Source organism: Anoplophora glabripennis, unplaced genomic scaffold (assembly GCF_000390285.2).
Source record: "Anoplophora glabripennis isolate ALB-LARVAE unplaced genomic scaffold, Agla_2.0 scaffold681, whole genome shotgun sequence".
In the NCBI taxonomy this organism is placed as follows: domain Eukaryota; kingdom Metazoa; phylum Arthropoda; class Insecta; order Coleoptera; family Cerambycidae; genus Anoplophora; species Anoplophora glabripennis.
The window spans coordinates 172,775-191,311 of record NW_019416759.1 but is presented as its reverse complement, the minus strand read 5'-3'; the positions used below and the strand labels follow the sequence as shown (position 1 = coordinate 191,311).

The 18,537-nt window shown below is 31.1% G+C and overlaps 1 protein-coding gene across 2 annotated transcripts in view; it reads right to left on the bottom strand.

Annotated features, from left to right (window-relative positions):
- Window positions 1-8,090: 8,090 nt before the first annotated feature.
- LOC108912871 (CDK5 and ABL1 enzyme substrate 2) overlaps window positions 8,091-18,537 on the bottom strand; it is a 25,785-nt gene continuing 15,338 nt past the window's right edge. For both annotated transcript variants that reach the window (XM_018718284.2, XM_018718285.2), the window contains 2 exons: window positions 14,229-14,513; window positions 8,091-8,804 (listed from right to left, as the gene is read on the bottom strand). In XM_018718284.2, the coding sequence (XP_018573800.1) occupies window positions 8,459-8,804; window positions 14,229-14,513 (631 nt within the window). In that variant the 3' untranslated portion in view covers window positions 8,091-8,458. The remainder of the gene's footprint in view (window positions 8,805-14,228; window positions 14,514-18,537) is intronic.

Here is an 18,537-nt window from a genome sequence, read left to right as displayed (position 1 = left end):
ATCCGGATGTGATCATAAGTTTGATTTTGAGGTCAAGGTTACAACGAGTTTAAATGATTCGTCACCCTTGAAGCAGTCTCGGAATAAGATGTTGACCTCCAGAATCGATGGGATTTACATCAAGGTACTCAATCACGACCTTCAATTCGTCCTTGACCTCCACTTTGTCAAGGTCATTTGAAGGTCAACTATAACAATTGTAGGAAAAAATAATGCTAGGAATGAGTGAGAGGAGAATGATAAACATATCTTGTTACTCAACGAAGGTATATAACTTCGCTTGAGAATTGAAAAAAGAGACATCTGAGTACGTTACAAAGTATAACTGACACAGAGAAAAATTGAGAAAAAATAAAAATATCACACTACTATTTGTGAGCCATTGAATTATGTTGTCATTACGTTAGTATTCTGGATTTAAATCTTCACCTGATCTTCAACTGAACTTTTTATTTGATCCCTTACTTTGCAGCGTACTTGGATAGAAATTTACCGTTTTCCCAAGATCTGATCTACGTAATACACGGCCTGGCAGAAAAGAAAATAAAGTGTACCTTCAAATTCAATCCCGAACATCTTTCGCAACATTTGTAGAGAGACCTTGACAAAGTGGAGGTCAAGGACAAATCGAAGGTCGTGATTGAGTACCTTGATATAAATCCCATCGATTCTGGAGGTCAACAATTTATTCCGAGGCTGCTTCAGGGGTGACGAATTATTTAAACCAGTTGTGATCTTGACCTTGACCTCAAGGTCAAAGGTGTGATAACACCGGATGTAAAATTTTCTGCTGAATCCATTTCCAAGGTTAAAAGTAGGGGGTACCATTTAAAATTCCGCAGTTTACCTTCAAGGTGAGGTCGAGGTCAAATTCTAGGTATGCATCTGGACTGAACAACTTTTACTTTAGGCCATTTTTCGATTGGTGGCTTCTCTAAGGAGATATTTACGTGTATCAATTAAAATAGGACACCCGGTATATATCTTGCACACATTTTTCACTGTGGCAACACTGCTTTCAAGTACAAACTGAAAAAGTTTTTTTTTTAGTTGAGGCAGCTTTCTGCAGTATACCGGAATTTTTGAGTCATAATTTTAATGACCCAATGTAATACTTTTATTTATGTGATGTGTGAATGATTGTGTACTTTTATTTTGTATTTTACCATTATAATTAAGAATTACCGAGTCAACACTAAACCAATTGATATAACAATAATATAGGTAGCCAGGTTTTTTATATCCATAGGAGTGAAATAAAGAACCTATTATTTAATTGGATTCTATTTTTTTTTGCTACAAAATAAACCATGTATATATATACTTCTATTAATTTTTAACACCCTGTACGAAAATTTCCTGACATATGTTTATAGCAATTTTTTTATATTAATTTGCGATGAAATACATTAAAAAAAATATTTTAGTAAAAAATTTAAAAAGTGAAACATTGCTCATAACTGATGTAAAATTTCACGTAAAATGTTTGGAAACCAAAGCATTTCAAAAAAAAATTCAGACGGTTGAGAATTTAACCCATCATTATTATTTTATGCAGAAGATGGAGTAAAATACATGAAATATGATTAAAAATAAAGTTTCATTGGCAAAATATAAATGGAAAAATTGGTAGTTTTTTAAAAATTTATAAACATCAATATCATATGCCAAAAATTAACTGCAAATATTGAATGTATTCAAAGTATATGTTATAGGAAGTTTATTTTCATTAAGGCAAGGAAAACACAATGTATGAAAATGTCTTTAATTTTTACACAATAACATTGAAATTATAATAATACAAGTATTTCTTAATATATTTCATACCGTTTGTGAATGATTAAGACAACACCACAGATTTTTTTATCTATTACTATAGTGACTGAAATACTTAATATCATACATCACTTTAGACTGTAAACCTGTGACGATACATTACATACTAGGTACTACATATCGTATAATTCTATTTTTTTAGATTAAATAAATGTACATATTTTTTTATGTAGGAAATGAAGTGGTTAACTAAAAATTTTTGTATTAATTCCATCTATACACATTTTTCTATCCACTTATACTTTTAAAATTGATGTACCTACTGGGTGTTCCAAGTTCCAAACCATAGGATCATCTGTATAACTGCTTTTATTAGTGACGAGACAACATATTAGACATGAGTAAAACAGTCAAGAAATGGATTAATTTAAATAAATAAATAACTAGAAATAAAGAAATAATATAGAAAACATATACAGGGTGGTCCCGAAGTAACGGCCAAGAATATTAAGATTTAGCCGAACTTACCTTAGTCTACAAGTTGATAGTTAAAGAGATACAGGGTGTTAAATGTAAAATATAATTTCAGTTTTTTTTTAATTTATTCCTTAACAAATGCAAATATCCTCACAAAATTTTGTGGTTTGGAGTTCTTCGGGTAGAGGAATTGAAATCTGTTCACATTTTGGTTAAAGTTCATAGAGGGCGCCAGCTGCAGTAGATTGAATGTGCTAAAAACGACATAACTTTTTTGTACTTTAAGGTATCTCGTCTTTGGTATCAAATTCTTATTTTCTAACTTTTTTTGCACAAAAAAGGTATACTTTATGAAAGTAGCCATCTCGCACCATTTTTGAGATGTTTGACTTTGAAACTTCCAATGCTGTTGCATTAAATTACAATTAAGTACCTACAGGTATTATTAATTTAGCGGTAAAGTTTCTTAAATAGGATTTGGACGAAAATCAAATAGTCGACGTTTTCCACTTGTCTTATTGCTTATTTGTATGCTAATTTGTATTAAGTATTATTCGTACCTAATTAAAAATAAGTTTTAGTCTTAGCTTACAATTTAAATTGTATACTTATATACATAAATGTGAGATAGAATGCCGAGATTTTAGTTTTTGGAGTTAATGAAATTAGTTGTTTATGGAGAAAATATAAACACCCGAGAAGAAATTTAGCAGGTTTTAAATACTGCAAAGCCATTTCGTGTTAAGGATTTATACTTTAAAATAAGACAATCTTTTAATAACTGCGTTGATAAATGTATTGAAGTTAGAGATGAACAATTATTTTCAAAAAGGCATATTTTTTACTAATGTTTACTATTTTACTGTTCATTACAATTTTTAATTCTAAATAAACCCTCGTTTTTGACATTTCTAAATTATTTTTATTATTTCAACTATTAGCATTGGAAGTTGCAAAGCCAAATATCTCGGAAGCGGTGTGAGACAGCTACTTTCATAAAGTTTGCCTTTTTTATGTAAAAAAAGTTGGAAAATAAGAATTTAATAACTTAAGGGGGTCCTCTAGTTTCTCGGGTCGAAAAAATCGAATTTTTTTTTTTCATAAATCACATTTACAACATGTGTAGAAAATGTATGCTAAAGGATTTTTCGATATTCGAAGTGGTTAACAAGTTACGGCCCTGGAATGGAGCAGGTATACGGAGCGTGCACAACGCTGCTCCGCAAAGCCAAGCGGCGCTGACCATTATATTGATATCCCTAAATCTAACTGCTACCTGAACCTTTTGTGAATTGTGAAAAGGGAAGACGGAGCAGCTCTGCGTGACTTCCAAGAAGAAGAAGAAGGCTTACTGTATTGTCCAGGCATAGCAGATTGACGGTGAGATGAAATTTTTATTATAAATCGCATGCGCGAACTTTGAAACGCGTTTTTCTCGAAACACTATTTTTTAAAACGGTGACCACGATATTTCAGAAACTACTGCACCGATCTTGTTCAAATTTATAAAACATCTTTAATATGTTATAAGCCAGCGATTGAACTAGGATTATCATGATTGCTTCGATAGTTTTTTTTCTACGAGCGAGAAACTTAAGAAAAAATGAGTAAAAAATAGAATTTAATTTTCAAAAGTGTATAAGAAAATTAATTTTTGTAATTTAGAATCCATTCTAGTTCAATCGCTAGTCTTAAATATGAAGATTAAAATGCCGTTTGGTTTTTTGATTTCAGATAAGCAAAACAGCCGCAATCTAGGTCACCGTCAAGCACCTCCTTCACTTGATGTTTTCCTGTCGGCCACTATAACTTTCATTCTATTATATATTTTGTCTTCAAAAAATTTGTAAAGCTCATTTAAATGTTAATAAAGATAATGTAAAAACAATGAGATTTATTATTTCAATGGTTTGCCCGTAAAAAATTTTTGAAAAAGCCGTAAAAAAACAATCGAGAAACTAGAGGACCCCCTTAAAGTAAAAAAAGTTATGTCATTTTCAACACATTCAATCTACGGCAGCTAGCGCCTTCTATGAACTATAACCAGAATTTGAACAAATTTCAATTCCTTTACTCAAAGAAACCCAAACTCCAAAATTTCGTGTAGATATTTGCATTTATTAAGAAATAAATGGAAATAAACTAAAATAATATTTTACATTTAACACCCTGTATCTCTTTAACTATCAACTTTTGGACTAAGGTATGTTCGGCTAAATCGCAATATTTTTGCTTCAGGAATCTACCCGTGAATTTTGGTCTATTACCTCGGGACCATCCTGCATAGAAATAATATAAAGAAATACATTTTCTATTAGTTTTGGTTCATTAAATTGTCATAATGTTCTAAATTTAAATGGAACACTTCATTTCTTTGCTAGTTAGCTAATATTTCACCCTGTCAAATTTAAAAATTTTTCTAACCGTCTAGTATCTGGAAAGATGAAAAATTATTAGTTTGCATAAAAGCTTCGGATTTTATGAAAACTGAAAATTTTACATTTTACAATTACTAAAAAATTGAAAGTAAATTTTTTTCTATTATGGAAGAAATTTTTATTTTAAACAAATAAACACCAAAGAAAACTGGTGTAATTCTAATATATTTAAAATTTTGCTCAATTGAACTCAATTTGAACTAAACCAGAACAGAAATGTTTAAAATATGAACAAAAAAATATAGAGTATTTGAATTCGGAAAAATAAGGTTATATCATAAATGGTAGAAGTGGTTGCTATGAAATTAATGAATTTCTTGCCTATTTCAGTAATATTCAATATGATGTCTCCAACATTAATGGGCTAAATAAATGACCTATTGTTTAGGTCACGCAGTATGTAGTAACAGCTAAATGTTTATGTAAATTCAAATCGTCTATTCCTAGATTATTTTACTGTATACATATTTTTAAGGAGAAAGTACTAATGAACATACATATAGAAAAAATATTTTATTTATCACACATCTACCTGTTACCATCTCTTTAGCTCGTTTTCTTAAAAACTATAGCGCCTGTTTTAAAAATATTCTTGAAAGTTACTACCTTAGTCGCAAATTACACTTTCTTAAATCGAATATCACAAACTTTTTAGTTACACTAGAAACGAAAAAAAAATGTTGCATTAATATCACCAATAGTAGCACCTCCAATGTCTTTCAAAAATTTGTTCAACTGTACAAATTTTAGAACAGTCTTCAACAATATAAGAAATTTAGATTAATTGTTACTATATATTTATGGTTCGATGACAAATGACAATATATGGAATAATAATAAATGTTTATACATTAAATGTTATTCGAATATAACATTTAGGATATTCTTTAAGATACTTATACGGAATAGTGAAATAATACATACATTTTATTAACATAACATATATGAGGCATATCCACAAAGTAAGGGTCTGATGCTGTCGTTTTTTTTTCGACAAAATTGGCAACACTGCATTCAAGGCTAAGGTGTTGAGAGTAGAATGCACGCTCATTGTTCTCAGTTGAGAACTGTTGTTGTAGTGGTGTGTTGAAATGGGTACTGTTATTCTGAATCCTGACCTGAGGTGAGGAATGTATTCTGGTTTCTTCTTGCAAAGAGAAAGGCGTGACCCCAGATTTTTAACAAAATCAAAACTGTTTATGGGGCTGGTGTGAGTATAAAGCAGACAGAACGAATGTTCATGTTGAACAAAAGAGTGGGCGCCCCTCAATCGTGACAAGATTGCAGAAATGCTTCATGGTGATAGTCCATTGTCTTTGGACGAGACGAAAACAGTGTTTCCACAAATTTTAAGATCTCTTCTGCATGAAATCATTACTGAAACACTTGGTTATCGAAAATTGTCTGCGAGGTTGGTAGCAAAATAACTTACGGATCAACACAAAGCCAACAGAATTGCACCTTCACGGGAATTTCTCTAGCGCTTCGAAATGGAAGGTGAACAATTCCTCGACTGTATTGTGACTGGTAATGAAACGTGGGTGGCTATCTACAGCTCTGAGAGGAAAAGACAAGCAATGCAGTGGCGATATCCGTCTTTACAATCAGCGAAAAAATTCAAAACCATTGTTACGGCCCGATCATGGCAACTGTATTTTGGGACCGTAAAGGGATTCTTTTTACTGATTTTTTGCCTTAGTGGGAAACAATTAATGCTGCGCGGTACTGTGAAACTCTAAAAATAGTACAGATGGTGATACAGAACAAAAGAAGGGGAATGTTAACGAAGGGATTGTGCTTGTTGTATGATAATGCACGTACCTACACAGCCAACTCTTGGATTCATTTGTTTAGAACATCAACCACTCCACTCACAGTCCTGGTTTGGCACCTTCTGATTTTCATCTTTTATCTTCTTTGAAGGGGTGGAAAAAGGTTTTCTATCGACAATAAGGTCTACAGTGCCGTAAAACAATGGGCCCGAGAGGTGTCGAGAGATTTTTCTACGAAGGTATTAGAAAGTTCACAAAGTGCATTGGGGTTGAAAGCGACTATGTCGAAAAATAGCGTTTGATGTACCTAAATATGCAAATTTTTCATAAATATACTGCCGTTTCAATTTTTACAAAATTAAGTACTCTTACTTTGCGTATATGCCTCGTACCTACACAAAAGTTGCTAGTGTCTGTTATACGAATTTAGAAAAAATTGATTACATACTTACACATATTACGATTATTATGTTAGCACATATTTATAACACCAAACATTTAAACATTAACAGAAACTTAATCAACTTCATAAAGGCAAGGATATAATAGGTACCACCAAACAGTATCTGCAGCTTACTGCAGGTAAATTAAATTAACTTTTGTCCTTCAAATTTTATTTTAAATCTAAATAAAGTTAATTTCCCTTTTATTACACATTATTTGAGAGTAAAATCTAAAATATTTAGAACACACCACACCATAATTATAAAAAAATGCAGTTAGCTTTACGATGCCCTTAAAATAGAATTAATTCTTTTTTAGCAAAATTATCTAAAGCACGGGATATTTTTATTAAAAGATACTATCCCAAGAAATAATAAAATTATCCATAATCCTATAGGTATATTTTTAATAGACATTTCTCTGTTAATGGCGGCTAATAAAAATTAAAGTGTATTTTGATAATGAAGACTGGGATTCGTATTATTTTTTAGGGGCTGATTTCTAGGCCCAGAAAGAAAATTTTTATGATAGATTTCGAACAAGTTTTGCTAAATAAAAAATTAAAATACCTGATCAATCAATCAATCAAATCAAATCAATAAATGATCAACCTTGAGATCTCGAAAATGATATTTTTGTCAAAATCAACTGGTAGATATAAACAGGTTTGTTATTGTTCACAAATATTTCATTTTTCATAAAGTTGCAGTATTATGTTTGAAAAATGGAATGTTAGTATCAAATTAAAGTCTAAATAGGTGTGATTATGAAGAAATCTTAATATTGTGAAAAATAGACACCTGTCTGCGTTGAATAGTTGATTAATTTTTTTTTTGCCCCTATAGGTGTAACTCTTTTGAAAATCTTAGGGTCAGCAGTCATATTTTAACTCTGTATTTCATAATTTCGTTTTAAATTTTTCATCACGAAAGTTTTTTATGTGGGCCTAGAAACTATTAATGAAAAAATAGCAGGGGTCTCATGCTTCACTAACAAAATACGACAATCTATTACTATTTTTAATGTTCACCAGCCACCATTATTATTATTGATCCAAATCCTTTTTTCTTTTTTCCCTCAAGTGGAGGGAGGTGAATAAAATTTTCAGAATTTTTCTGTCTATTCTGAAAATAATGTTACTGCTATCCTTTTATTTAATAATACACATGCGGATACATTTTCAAATAACTTGTAGATAATTATTTTATTTAAATTGATAAACTTTACAATGTATACAAAAACATTACAATTTAAACTGAAAATTCTCTAACATCCAAACTTTCGCGGTTTTCTGAATGTAATTTTTTTCGTTAATAAGGTGGCTAATTACAATCTAAGTTATCTAGAATAGAACATATTATTACTAGATTTAAATATACATCCAAGAAAGTAACAAAAAAATAAAAAATAATATGAAAAACAACGTGCAATTTATGAAATGTGCATCTAAAACAACCATTACCTATTTACCATTAAATTTGTACTTTAAATGGCAAGATTATTAAAAGGAAAGTACTTGGAAAATGTGAGGCAAACATAAGAAAACCGTGGTCAAGAATCGTACAATAAACGCTGATAATGAGGATATACTTCCCATGTGGGTATGTGTAGTCCAAACTCCAACGCTACCAAAACGGCAAATTCAGATGCCATAAGTTCCTTACGGTTCAATCTAAAAGTGGCTTCAGTTTTCTCAATAAGCAGTTTTAAGGTATCCCCCTTGACGTCGTTGAGTTTTGCAGAAAGTATTAAGCTTGCTCCAGCACAAAGTTTGCGATTCTGTTTATTAATCAGTCCCCTTAATATGAGCTTTTCAAAATATACATAGGCCTGAGCTACAGTGAGTAGGTCAATATTACATTCGTGCTTGGCTATCTTCTTCATTTCTCGTTTTATACTGAAATTAGATGCATTCTGTACAGTGTGTCCAGATTTATTATAGGTGTATAATAGACCATTAATATAAGTAAAAAAAAACTGAATTCACGTAAAGCATTTTCTATTAAATAAACCCTAAAAACGTACATATTTCGAAATTTTAACATTCTGAATCATGCAAATTCTATCCTTGTTCCTATTTTTTTTTTAAGTGACAATTTTGCAAAATTGTGTTACCAATCTTTTTTGTTAGAAATTTAATAACACATTCTACACCTATCAAATTACCCCTGTAACATGAAATTATAGCCTACTAGTCGTAAAACTGCATACTTTACTTTTTGTCCGATTCAATTAATAATGACGCTGTTTCACAAAATCCTTTAAACTATTTAATAATTGGCATACTGATAAAAAAATCAATATCATTTTAAGGGCGCCCTATCCCTAGTCCGGCCCTTATTGGGCTTCCAACAAATTCATCTTTTTACCAATAATTAAAGTTAACAATAAACGCAAACCACGTACCAAATTTGGTTGTTATTTGTTAAGGCATTGCTGAAATATTATTGTTTTTCAAAATTTAACACTCACCTTCAGAGGCCAATATCTCTTCAAAGGTACATCCCAGAAAAAAACGTTACATAACAAATCGGTTTATTTTAAGATCCTCTACACGTGCCTGCTCTGTGTCGGTAGAGTTATAAAACATCCTCTGAGTTGCAGAGAGCAATACTGCGATGGAAAACAATTTTTCCTTGCATGATTTTGTGACAATGTTATTTGTCACCATATTTTTTGTCAATGCATTAAATTCACGAGTGTTTTTAAAAAAAACATATATATTTTGCATGATTTATTAAATATTAACCAACTATGGTGTGTGGATTAGCAAATCTTATTAAACGTAAGCAAAACTAATTTATGTTTTAAACAAATTATTATTTTTGCTGTTTTGTAAAACGTATATAATAAAAATTAAATAGAAATACTTACTAATTTGACAGATTTGAAATATTTTTTTATCATTTCAAGTTTTTAACAAAAAGTATTTGGTACAATTTTTTTAAAGCTGTTTTTAGTTTCAGTGTAAATGAACTTACATCAATCCAAATGATATATGACAGCAGGACACTAGGCAGAAAAAAAAAACAAATGGCCAATGTTAATTATTACAGTGACTATACAAGACAGTGGCGACAATAGAGTGTATCATTTTTAATTGGTTCACGTGATTTTAGCTGCCATGTTGCATCCATTGTCAAATTCATCTGAAATATCATGGTGTCAGGAGCGTTCTTATGGTGTTATTCAATATTTGTATTGTTTTATTTTAATTTTGGTGATTACTAGTGAAACTATTGGGTATTCTGTGCTAAAGGATAGTTGTAATGTCTGCAGAAGCTTCATGAAGACGAAGACCGTGAATTTCATTCAGGCGTTTTGGACACCATATTAAAAAAAATATAAGTCCTACTTATAAGGAAGTTAAGGTTCCTGCTAACATAGAAGAACTAAAATTTAATCTTAGTTTTAGTGAATTAAATTATCTTTATAATGTGTGCCGATATATTGCCCAAAGTATCGTTAAAACGTCAAAAACTTGTACAAACTGTCTGCATGCTGTTGGTTCTAAAACGCCGATCTATAAAACATGTTCAAAATTTAGCGTACATAATTAAGAGATTTAGAGAACATTCAGTCTTTTTTGCAATGAAGCGGTATTTTGTTTCTTCTTGCAGATGGAAGGTACCTATTTTTACAACATTTTTTGCGGTTGAATCTTGACAAAACAAATTTAAAAGAGTTTTTCTTAAAAGAAATGTCTGGTTTAAATTTAGATCTACCAAATTGTTATCAGATCAAAAATAAAATTGTTAAAAGATTTATTATGTTCCGATTAAAAATAGCTTCCAAAAAATTCCAAAAAGCATGCAAAAAGCTTGCAAGTAAAAGTGTTGCTGGACATTTATTGTAACAAATACTATCACTAGTATTAAGTATTCATTTTTCTAATGTAAACCCAATAAATTTCATTGTGTAATGTAGGTATGCTTAAATTTACTTGACTAGAAAATATAAACCAATAGTTATTATTATATATTTATCCTTCCCTATTGCGCAAGTAGATTCTATATTCATTCATTATTTAAAATCACTTTCCAAGGGAGTTATTTGTCTAAAACTGTGCGTAAAATTTAAAAGAAAAATACTTTTGTACTTAATTTATTTTTTATAAAAGTTACTTTCAATTTGACATTGGATGCAACATGGTGGATGGGCGGGGTTTAGTCGCTATTGTCGCCACTGTCTTGCATATAGCCACTGTATTAATTATGTATAACGAAATTGGTAGAATAGGTCACCGCCTTGTTTTGTTCGATTTATTTTAATTTTCAGTTTAGTGGTTTGTGAAGTGTTTGTAATATGGTTGGCAATTTCACAACTTTTATGCGTAAGTACTAGGTTTTATTGAAATCAAAATAAGATTTGTCTAGTGCAATGTTGTCTTTTATTGTTAGTTTAATTTTATAGTAAATTAAGAAGTATTTAGAGCAAGTACGGTGTGTTTGTCTTTATTTTCAAATTTCCGATATTATGGATTGTGTGTGATTTACAAATGGTGACCAAAAATGAAACCTCATATTCTTTGGTGAATTTTAAGGAGAATCTTTCCTATAAAGTTTTTATCTAGGACGCTTCATTAAAAATATACAGAGTGTTAAACATTAAAAAAATATTTTTAATTTTTTTAAAGAATTTAAAAACTAGTAAGTGAAATAATTTGAAATTGGGCACATGTATTTATTGTCCAAAATCTGAGGGTTTGTCCTAAAATTTACATGTTTTAGTGGCGGAGATACAGGGTATCGGTGGCATGATCTTCTAAATAAAATAGTACGCCACTTCTACCAATGTAGAAGAAAAAGTAAATAGAGAGACATGTGGTATGGTGTTGCTCGAGTTTGAAAGAGTGTTTTTCTGCAGTTGTTATTTGTTTTTAAGTTCCTTTTTATCAATTGAATAACACCACAACAAATTTAGCTTTAAGAATTTTTTAGAAGATTGTAATTGTATTTGGTGAAAAAACTTGCTACAATGGTGCATTTTAGTGGCTGAGAAAGTATTCTTGAGGGCAAAAACATTCCAAGAGGAGTTTTTGTGAGATGTGAGCAAAAAGAACAAGAAGAAATTTATAAAGCACAAAAAGACTTACTTTGGTTGAGTACTTTTATAGAGGGTGTCAAGTGTATAAAATTAAATTTAGATATTGAAAAACCTAAAAATATTGGGGTGATGATCACATTAATATAACAATGGCAGACTGTGGCCTTTGCGGGGAGGACTTCAATGTTGAGCATTTGTGGAGCTGTGATCAGTGTGAGGCAAAGATATGTACAGAGTGTTCAAGATTGACTGCATCAGAAATTAAATGCATGAAGTTAATAAAAGGAAGAATTTTGAAGTTCTATTGTAAAAATTGCTTGGAAGATGAACCAAAAAAAGAAATAATAGAGGAAATCAAGAAGCTCAATACAGTGGTGAAGAAGCAAACAAATAGGATAGAAATTCTCACTGAAGAACTACTGATGCTGACAAAAAAATTTGAGAAATTAGAAGAAAAAAGTACAAAACAGAGTAATGTTATAGAATCAGCAGTGATAGAAATAAAAAGTAATGTAAACACAAAACCATTATACTCCCAGACAGTAACAGGCAATAAAGTAAATGGGAAAAATACTTCTAATAGCAAAGACCCAGTTTTAATTGTCAAACCAAAGGAAGTACAAAGTAGTGATAAAACAAAAAAAGAGATTAAGGAGAAGATTGATCCAAGTAGATTAGGTGCTGGAGTTGCTGGATTGAGGGAAGCGCATCGGGGTCAAGTGGTAATAAGATGTGGGAATGAAGAAGCTCGAGAGAAAATTCAGAATAAAATATGTGAGGAAATGTCAGGGGATTATGATATTAGAAAACCAAATTTGAAATATCCAAGAATTAAAATTATTGGAGTAAATGAGGAAGACGATGACACAGATGACAATCTCTTGAATGCAATAAAAGATCAAAATTTAACAGAACATGGATCAGAAGAAGNCCGTACCCACCCCAATGGACCTTGTGGAAATAAATGGATTAGTCCATCAAATTGCTCATCAAAATTTAGCTGTGTATACCAAATTTCATTCATTTATCACAACGCGATTGAGAGATATTGCAAAAAAATGATTTCCATTCCTCCCTCTTCAATGGGTCCCTGTGCCCTTAGGAAGCATTTCCGGACCCATGTTCATATGAACTTTTTACTTAGTTTTGATCATAGAATCGGCCTGTTCAGGGTTGGCAGCTAATTATGAGACGCCCTGTATAAAAACGCGTCGCTAAATCCGAAATGTCGTTGTAAATGGTGTCGTAGTAAACGATGTTTTCAATATGGTATTTCTATAGGATTAAATCGGGTCTTTCAAATTCTGTCGTTATATCCAATATGTCGCATAAAGCAATGTCGTTATAACTAATTTTCACTGTATTTCACTAACTCGTTTTTAAATTATTTAAACAAATAAAAATATTTTTTGAAGTTTAACACCCTGTATTTTTTTAACGAAGATAAAAACTTTATAGGAAAGACTTCCCTTAAAATTCACCAAAGAATACGAGGTTTCATTTTTGATCACCATTTGTGAATCACCCTGTACAACAATGCATGTCCTAGTTCCCAATTGGGTATACACTCGCGATTAGAGCATGTTTTTTGAGGTTACACTAACCTTTCCAGTAGTGGGGAAGTCCTCAATGAATTTGAGAAAAAACTTCTAAAGATCAAAGACTACCTCATATAAATATGACCCACATTCAGTTACACTCAATACTGTAGGAAAAGATCGCAATGGGCCTATATTATCATGGCTTACAAGGTCGTCTGATCTATGTGATTTTTACTAGTGGGGTTATTATACATGAAATATTTAATACATAAGACTCAAATGTACACAGTGGAGAAACTAAGCAAATGTACAGAAAACACTGCGAAAATAATTTGGGGAAATTGCTCATTTCTAACAGCATGCAGCGAGTTGTGGATATGCCAAAGGGCGTGAACGATGATTTATCTAAATTAAAGGGTAGTTTCTTATTTCTGAATTTTCAAAAATATGTTATTTGAAGAATTTTCATACGTTTGTCCTGTCCTGTTCAAAAGAAAACTCCAAATTAAAAAATATTCTATAAGCGGCTTCTGTTTTCATTTATAAAAAAATATTTAATCTTCATTTGTTTTCTACTTATCATAATGGCCTGTACACCTTTAAATTGAGACGCACTGCATAAATTTGTAAGATTTCGCTGGTTAAATAATATTATCAAAATAGAGGAAATAAAAAATTCTCACTGACTCTAATCTCCAAAGAAAAGATTTTTTTTCTATATTAAAACTTCTTACCTTCTCAATTTGCTTAAGGTCAATTGTATATGTGGAAATTTGGCCCTAAATTTATCGTTTATTTCTTTCTTCAAGTCTGATGGTTTAACATAGTCAATTACCGATGTCATGTAAGACGTGAATGTTAATAATGTTCGATGTTTTCCAGCTATGAGTTCTGGATCGTCTAATAGATCTGGGTGATAGATGTAGCCATTTATATTTTCCTCTTTTGTTTCTGGTGGCGAAGGGGCAGCTACGACGTGGGCCGTAGCCCTCTGGACAGCTTGATCGTAAGAGAAACACCTAGAAAAGAAATTTATTAATTTCATAATATTTCAAGATATCCTCATCTTTATATTCCAATAATATATTCCAGATCTAAGTTGTTATAAGATTTTTTGAATATGTTAGTGTTTTCTTGATACTGAGAAAATAAAAAAATTACTAATTTTGAATTTTTGTAACTTCAAAATTATTATTTTAAATGGTAATTATGTACGCTTAATTCTTGCACAACCTTAAATTCTAAAACCTTAAAGTATTCTGAATCAAATAAACGACAAATTTAATTTTTTTTTTTTGTAATTTTAGTTAGGCAAATTACTGCTCTTGCAGATTTCTTGATTCAAGACTTAATATAATGATGAGGAAATTATCATTTTGTTAGTATGTACATATATCTACCAAGCCCATTCTATGTTATTAGCTAGAAAACTCTGGTTAAGTGTACGTGTTTTTTTGTTGTCTACAAAAGCTTTAGTTGTTACTATTAAATACTCAGTTGAATAATGCAATTTATATATAATTCATTCATTAATATCTATTACTTAAAAAACTATAAATATTGTACATTATACATTTTTTTTTTCAAAATCAGAGGTTGTACAATAAAACATAAAAAAAAAATAAACAAGATATCTCAAAATCATTAGAAAACATTACTTATTTTCTAACACACATCACTGAAGGTTTCTAGAAAGAGGAGTGCTACAAGGAGCATTTGCATTATTGCAATAATGCAATATCTTGTAGAAACATTCATTTAGGCATGTTTGCGCTACCAACAAAGGTTACCCTTGGTCACAAGTAACTTTTATATAACCCTACAAAAGCGCCCGAGTTAATGCTTCTACAAGATATCACATTATCATGATATGGTGCTTGTTTATGTAAACTTTAAGATGAAATAGAACATAATTGATTAAAATCAGTAAATATTCAATTTTTTTTTCTTCATTACATTTGAGCAATGGATACTTTTTGAAATATGCATGCAAAAATGGTATGGATTCCTAGCTTTATTATCATGATATCGACGCTTTAGTACGAAAACATGCTATCTCAGATTTCGGTTGGAAAACATGCTATCTCAAATTAAGCTTGGAAAACATGCTAGCTCAAATCTTTAAGTAAAAACATGTAATCTCAGTTTGACTAGAAATTTAAGTTGGCACACTGAATGATTGAAACCGTGCATTTATAATAAACTTATATAACTTTGCAGAATCTGCAGCATCAGCAAATCAGCAGTATCAGCAAATAACTGAAACCGTCACCGATTCTAACATTGGCTTATATGGTGTTCTTAGTTGCTTTTTTTATTGGTCAAGCCATCGACTGTTCGAGGTTTGGGAACGCGTTGGGGGGTACCCCCCCGACGAACGAAATAAAGCTGGGAACCTGTGAGCGACACAAAAAATGGATCAGTTAGCTTGCAACTGACAAACTTAGTCAATAGTCATTAGCCTTTTGTTATATGTTGCGAGGGTTGGTTCCTTGTTCTGTAATATTTGGATAATTGTGCATTAAACCTTGTTTAATTAATCATTAATAAACCGTGCACGTTATCCTGAGTTTTTTTAGAGTTTGATGGAATCCTCAGAGGAACTTCACCCTCTAACTACCCCCTTGTCTCCGACATACATTTTTCCAAAAAGTAAGGAATATTTATGTTCAGATACGCTGTTTATTTTATTTTTTTATTCAACATTTTTCAATTAACTTTGTTAAGTTACTGTTATAAACGACAAAATTGTTAATTAAAAAAATAGAATAATATGCAGTATGCTGCAACACGTACATTACTCGGCATTTTTTTAAATAACAAATTATAAAAAAATAATGTATACCTTAATATATAAAAATGTTTGTTACTACTAAAAATTATTTGATTTTTTTCATACAAGTTTGCTTTGACATCAAAATTAATAGCGTACTCTTATCTGATTTATAGTCGCTACTCTTGATACACTTATTTTTCTTTTTCACAAAATCTGGGATGCATATTTTATTCTGAAAATAATTTTGTATGCCTAATGGCAGACCAATAAAAATAATTATATAGTGGACCAGGCTAGGCCCCAAACTCCGGGTCTGAATCGTTTTTACTGCACCTCAATAAAAACACGGTAGCCACGTCCTTGCATAGACTTTTGGAAATGAAATGCAGGTATGCCACACTTTTATTACCGGTACTTTATGATCTGCTGATGATAAACATGTGTGCATGGGGAACTACGGAAATGTGCACGTGCATGTCATATGCGCCCGTCGCATTGAAATATACATATCATTCAACTTTATACATTATATTTATATTCTGGTTATTATGTTAACTCTATTAATAAAAGTAAGAGTAGTGACTATAAATCAGGTAAGAGTGCGCTATTAATTTTTATATCAAAGCAAATTTGTATGAAAAAAACCGAATAATTTTTAGTAATAATAAACATTTTTATATATTAAGGTATACACTATTTTTTTACAATTTGTTATTTCAAAAAACATCGAGTAATGTACGTGTTGCAGCATACTGCATATTATTCTATTTTTTTAATTAACAATTTTGTCATTTATAACAGTAACAACAAAATTAACTGAAAAATGTCGAATAAAAAAAATAAAATAAACAGTGTACCTGAACATAAATATTCCTTACTTTTTGAAAAATATATTATATAAGTTTATTATAAATGCACAGTTTCAATCATTCAATGTGCCAACTTAAAGAGCGACCGAAAAAAAGCCTAATTTTTCGCCCCTTTGCGAGACCTCGTAAATTTACTCCAAATGTGTGCCAAAAGATAGTCTATGATGAGACTTGAATCGTCTATAAGTTTTAGCTTGAGGCTACATTTCGTTTTCGAGTTTCGGTTGATTAAAGTTGTCATTTTTACATGGATTGTTGGATCGAGGTTACACCGCTAAAAAAAAATCGCTTGTACTTCACATGTGGCATATGTATTCCGAAGTACTTTTTCGCGCTGAGCACGAATTTGCTATTAGAATTGCTTCATCACCCTTCGGTCTTCATGAAATGACTGAAAAGCTTCAGAAAAATGAAGAATTTCGAAGATAGGTTAGGAATTTGTGATTAATACACATTTTTTTTTCATGGTTTCGTTATTAATCCCTCAATTGAGCTTGAATCTGACGTGATACAGGTCAACCAACTACTGAATTGAAATTAGAGACTTACATACTTCCTTCAAATTGGCGATATATCTTGCTCATATAACATAATAAACTAACAATCCAAGATTAATTCTTTGACTTCCAAATGACCTGTAGTCATAGAGATTAACGAACCTTTGATTTTAAATCAATGATTTCGTCAACCTTTCTGGGAAAGGTTTCTGAAGACCTTTCCCAGAATCTGAAGTCATAGAGATTAACGAACCTTTGATTTTAAATCAACGACTTTGAAAACCCTATAACAATCCATGTAAAAATGACAACTTTAATAAACCGTAACTTGAAAACAAAATGCAGCCTCAATCTAAACTTATAGATGATTCAAGTCTCATCAAAGACTATCTTTTGGCACACATTTGGAGTAAATTTATGAGGTCTCACAAAGGGGCGAAAATTTCGGTCGCTCTTTCTAGTCAAAGTGAGATAGCATGTTTTTACTTAAATATGTGAGCTAGAATGTTTTCTTCTTCAAAGCTTAATTTGAGATGGCATGTTTTCTAACCGAAATATGATTCATTTTAATTTTCACCAAAAAATTTAAGAATCACAATAATTGTAATTAGAAATGACAAGTTAAATCTGAATAGTAGATTTTCTTTAACCGCAATTAACAGTAGAGACCCTGGGAAATTAGAGAACTGGTTCTCTACTAATTTCGACACAAATTAGTTTTTGATAAAAATTTACATATACCTACAGGGTGTCTCATAATTAGCTGCCAACCCTGAACAGGCCGATTCTATGATCAAAACTAAGTAAAAAAGTTCATATGAACATGGGTCCGGAAATGCTTCCTAAGGGCACAGGGACCCATTGAAGAGGGAGGAATGGAAATCATTTTTTTGCAATATCT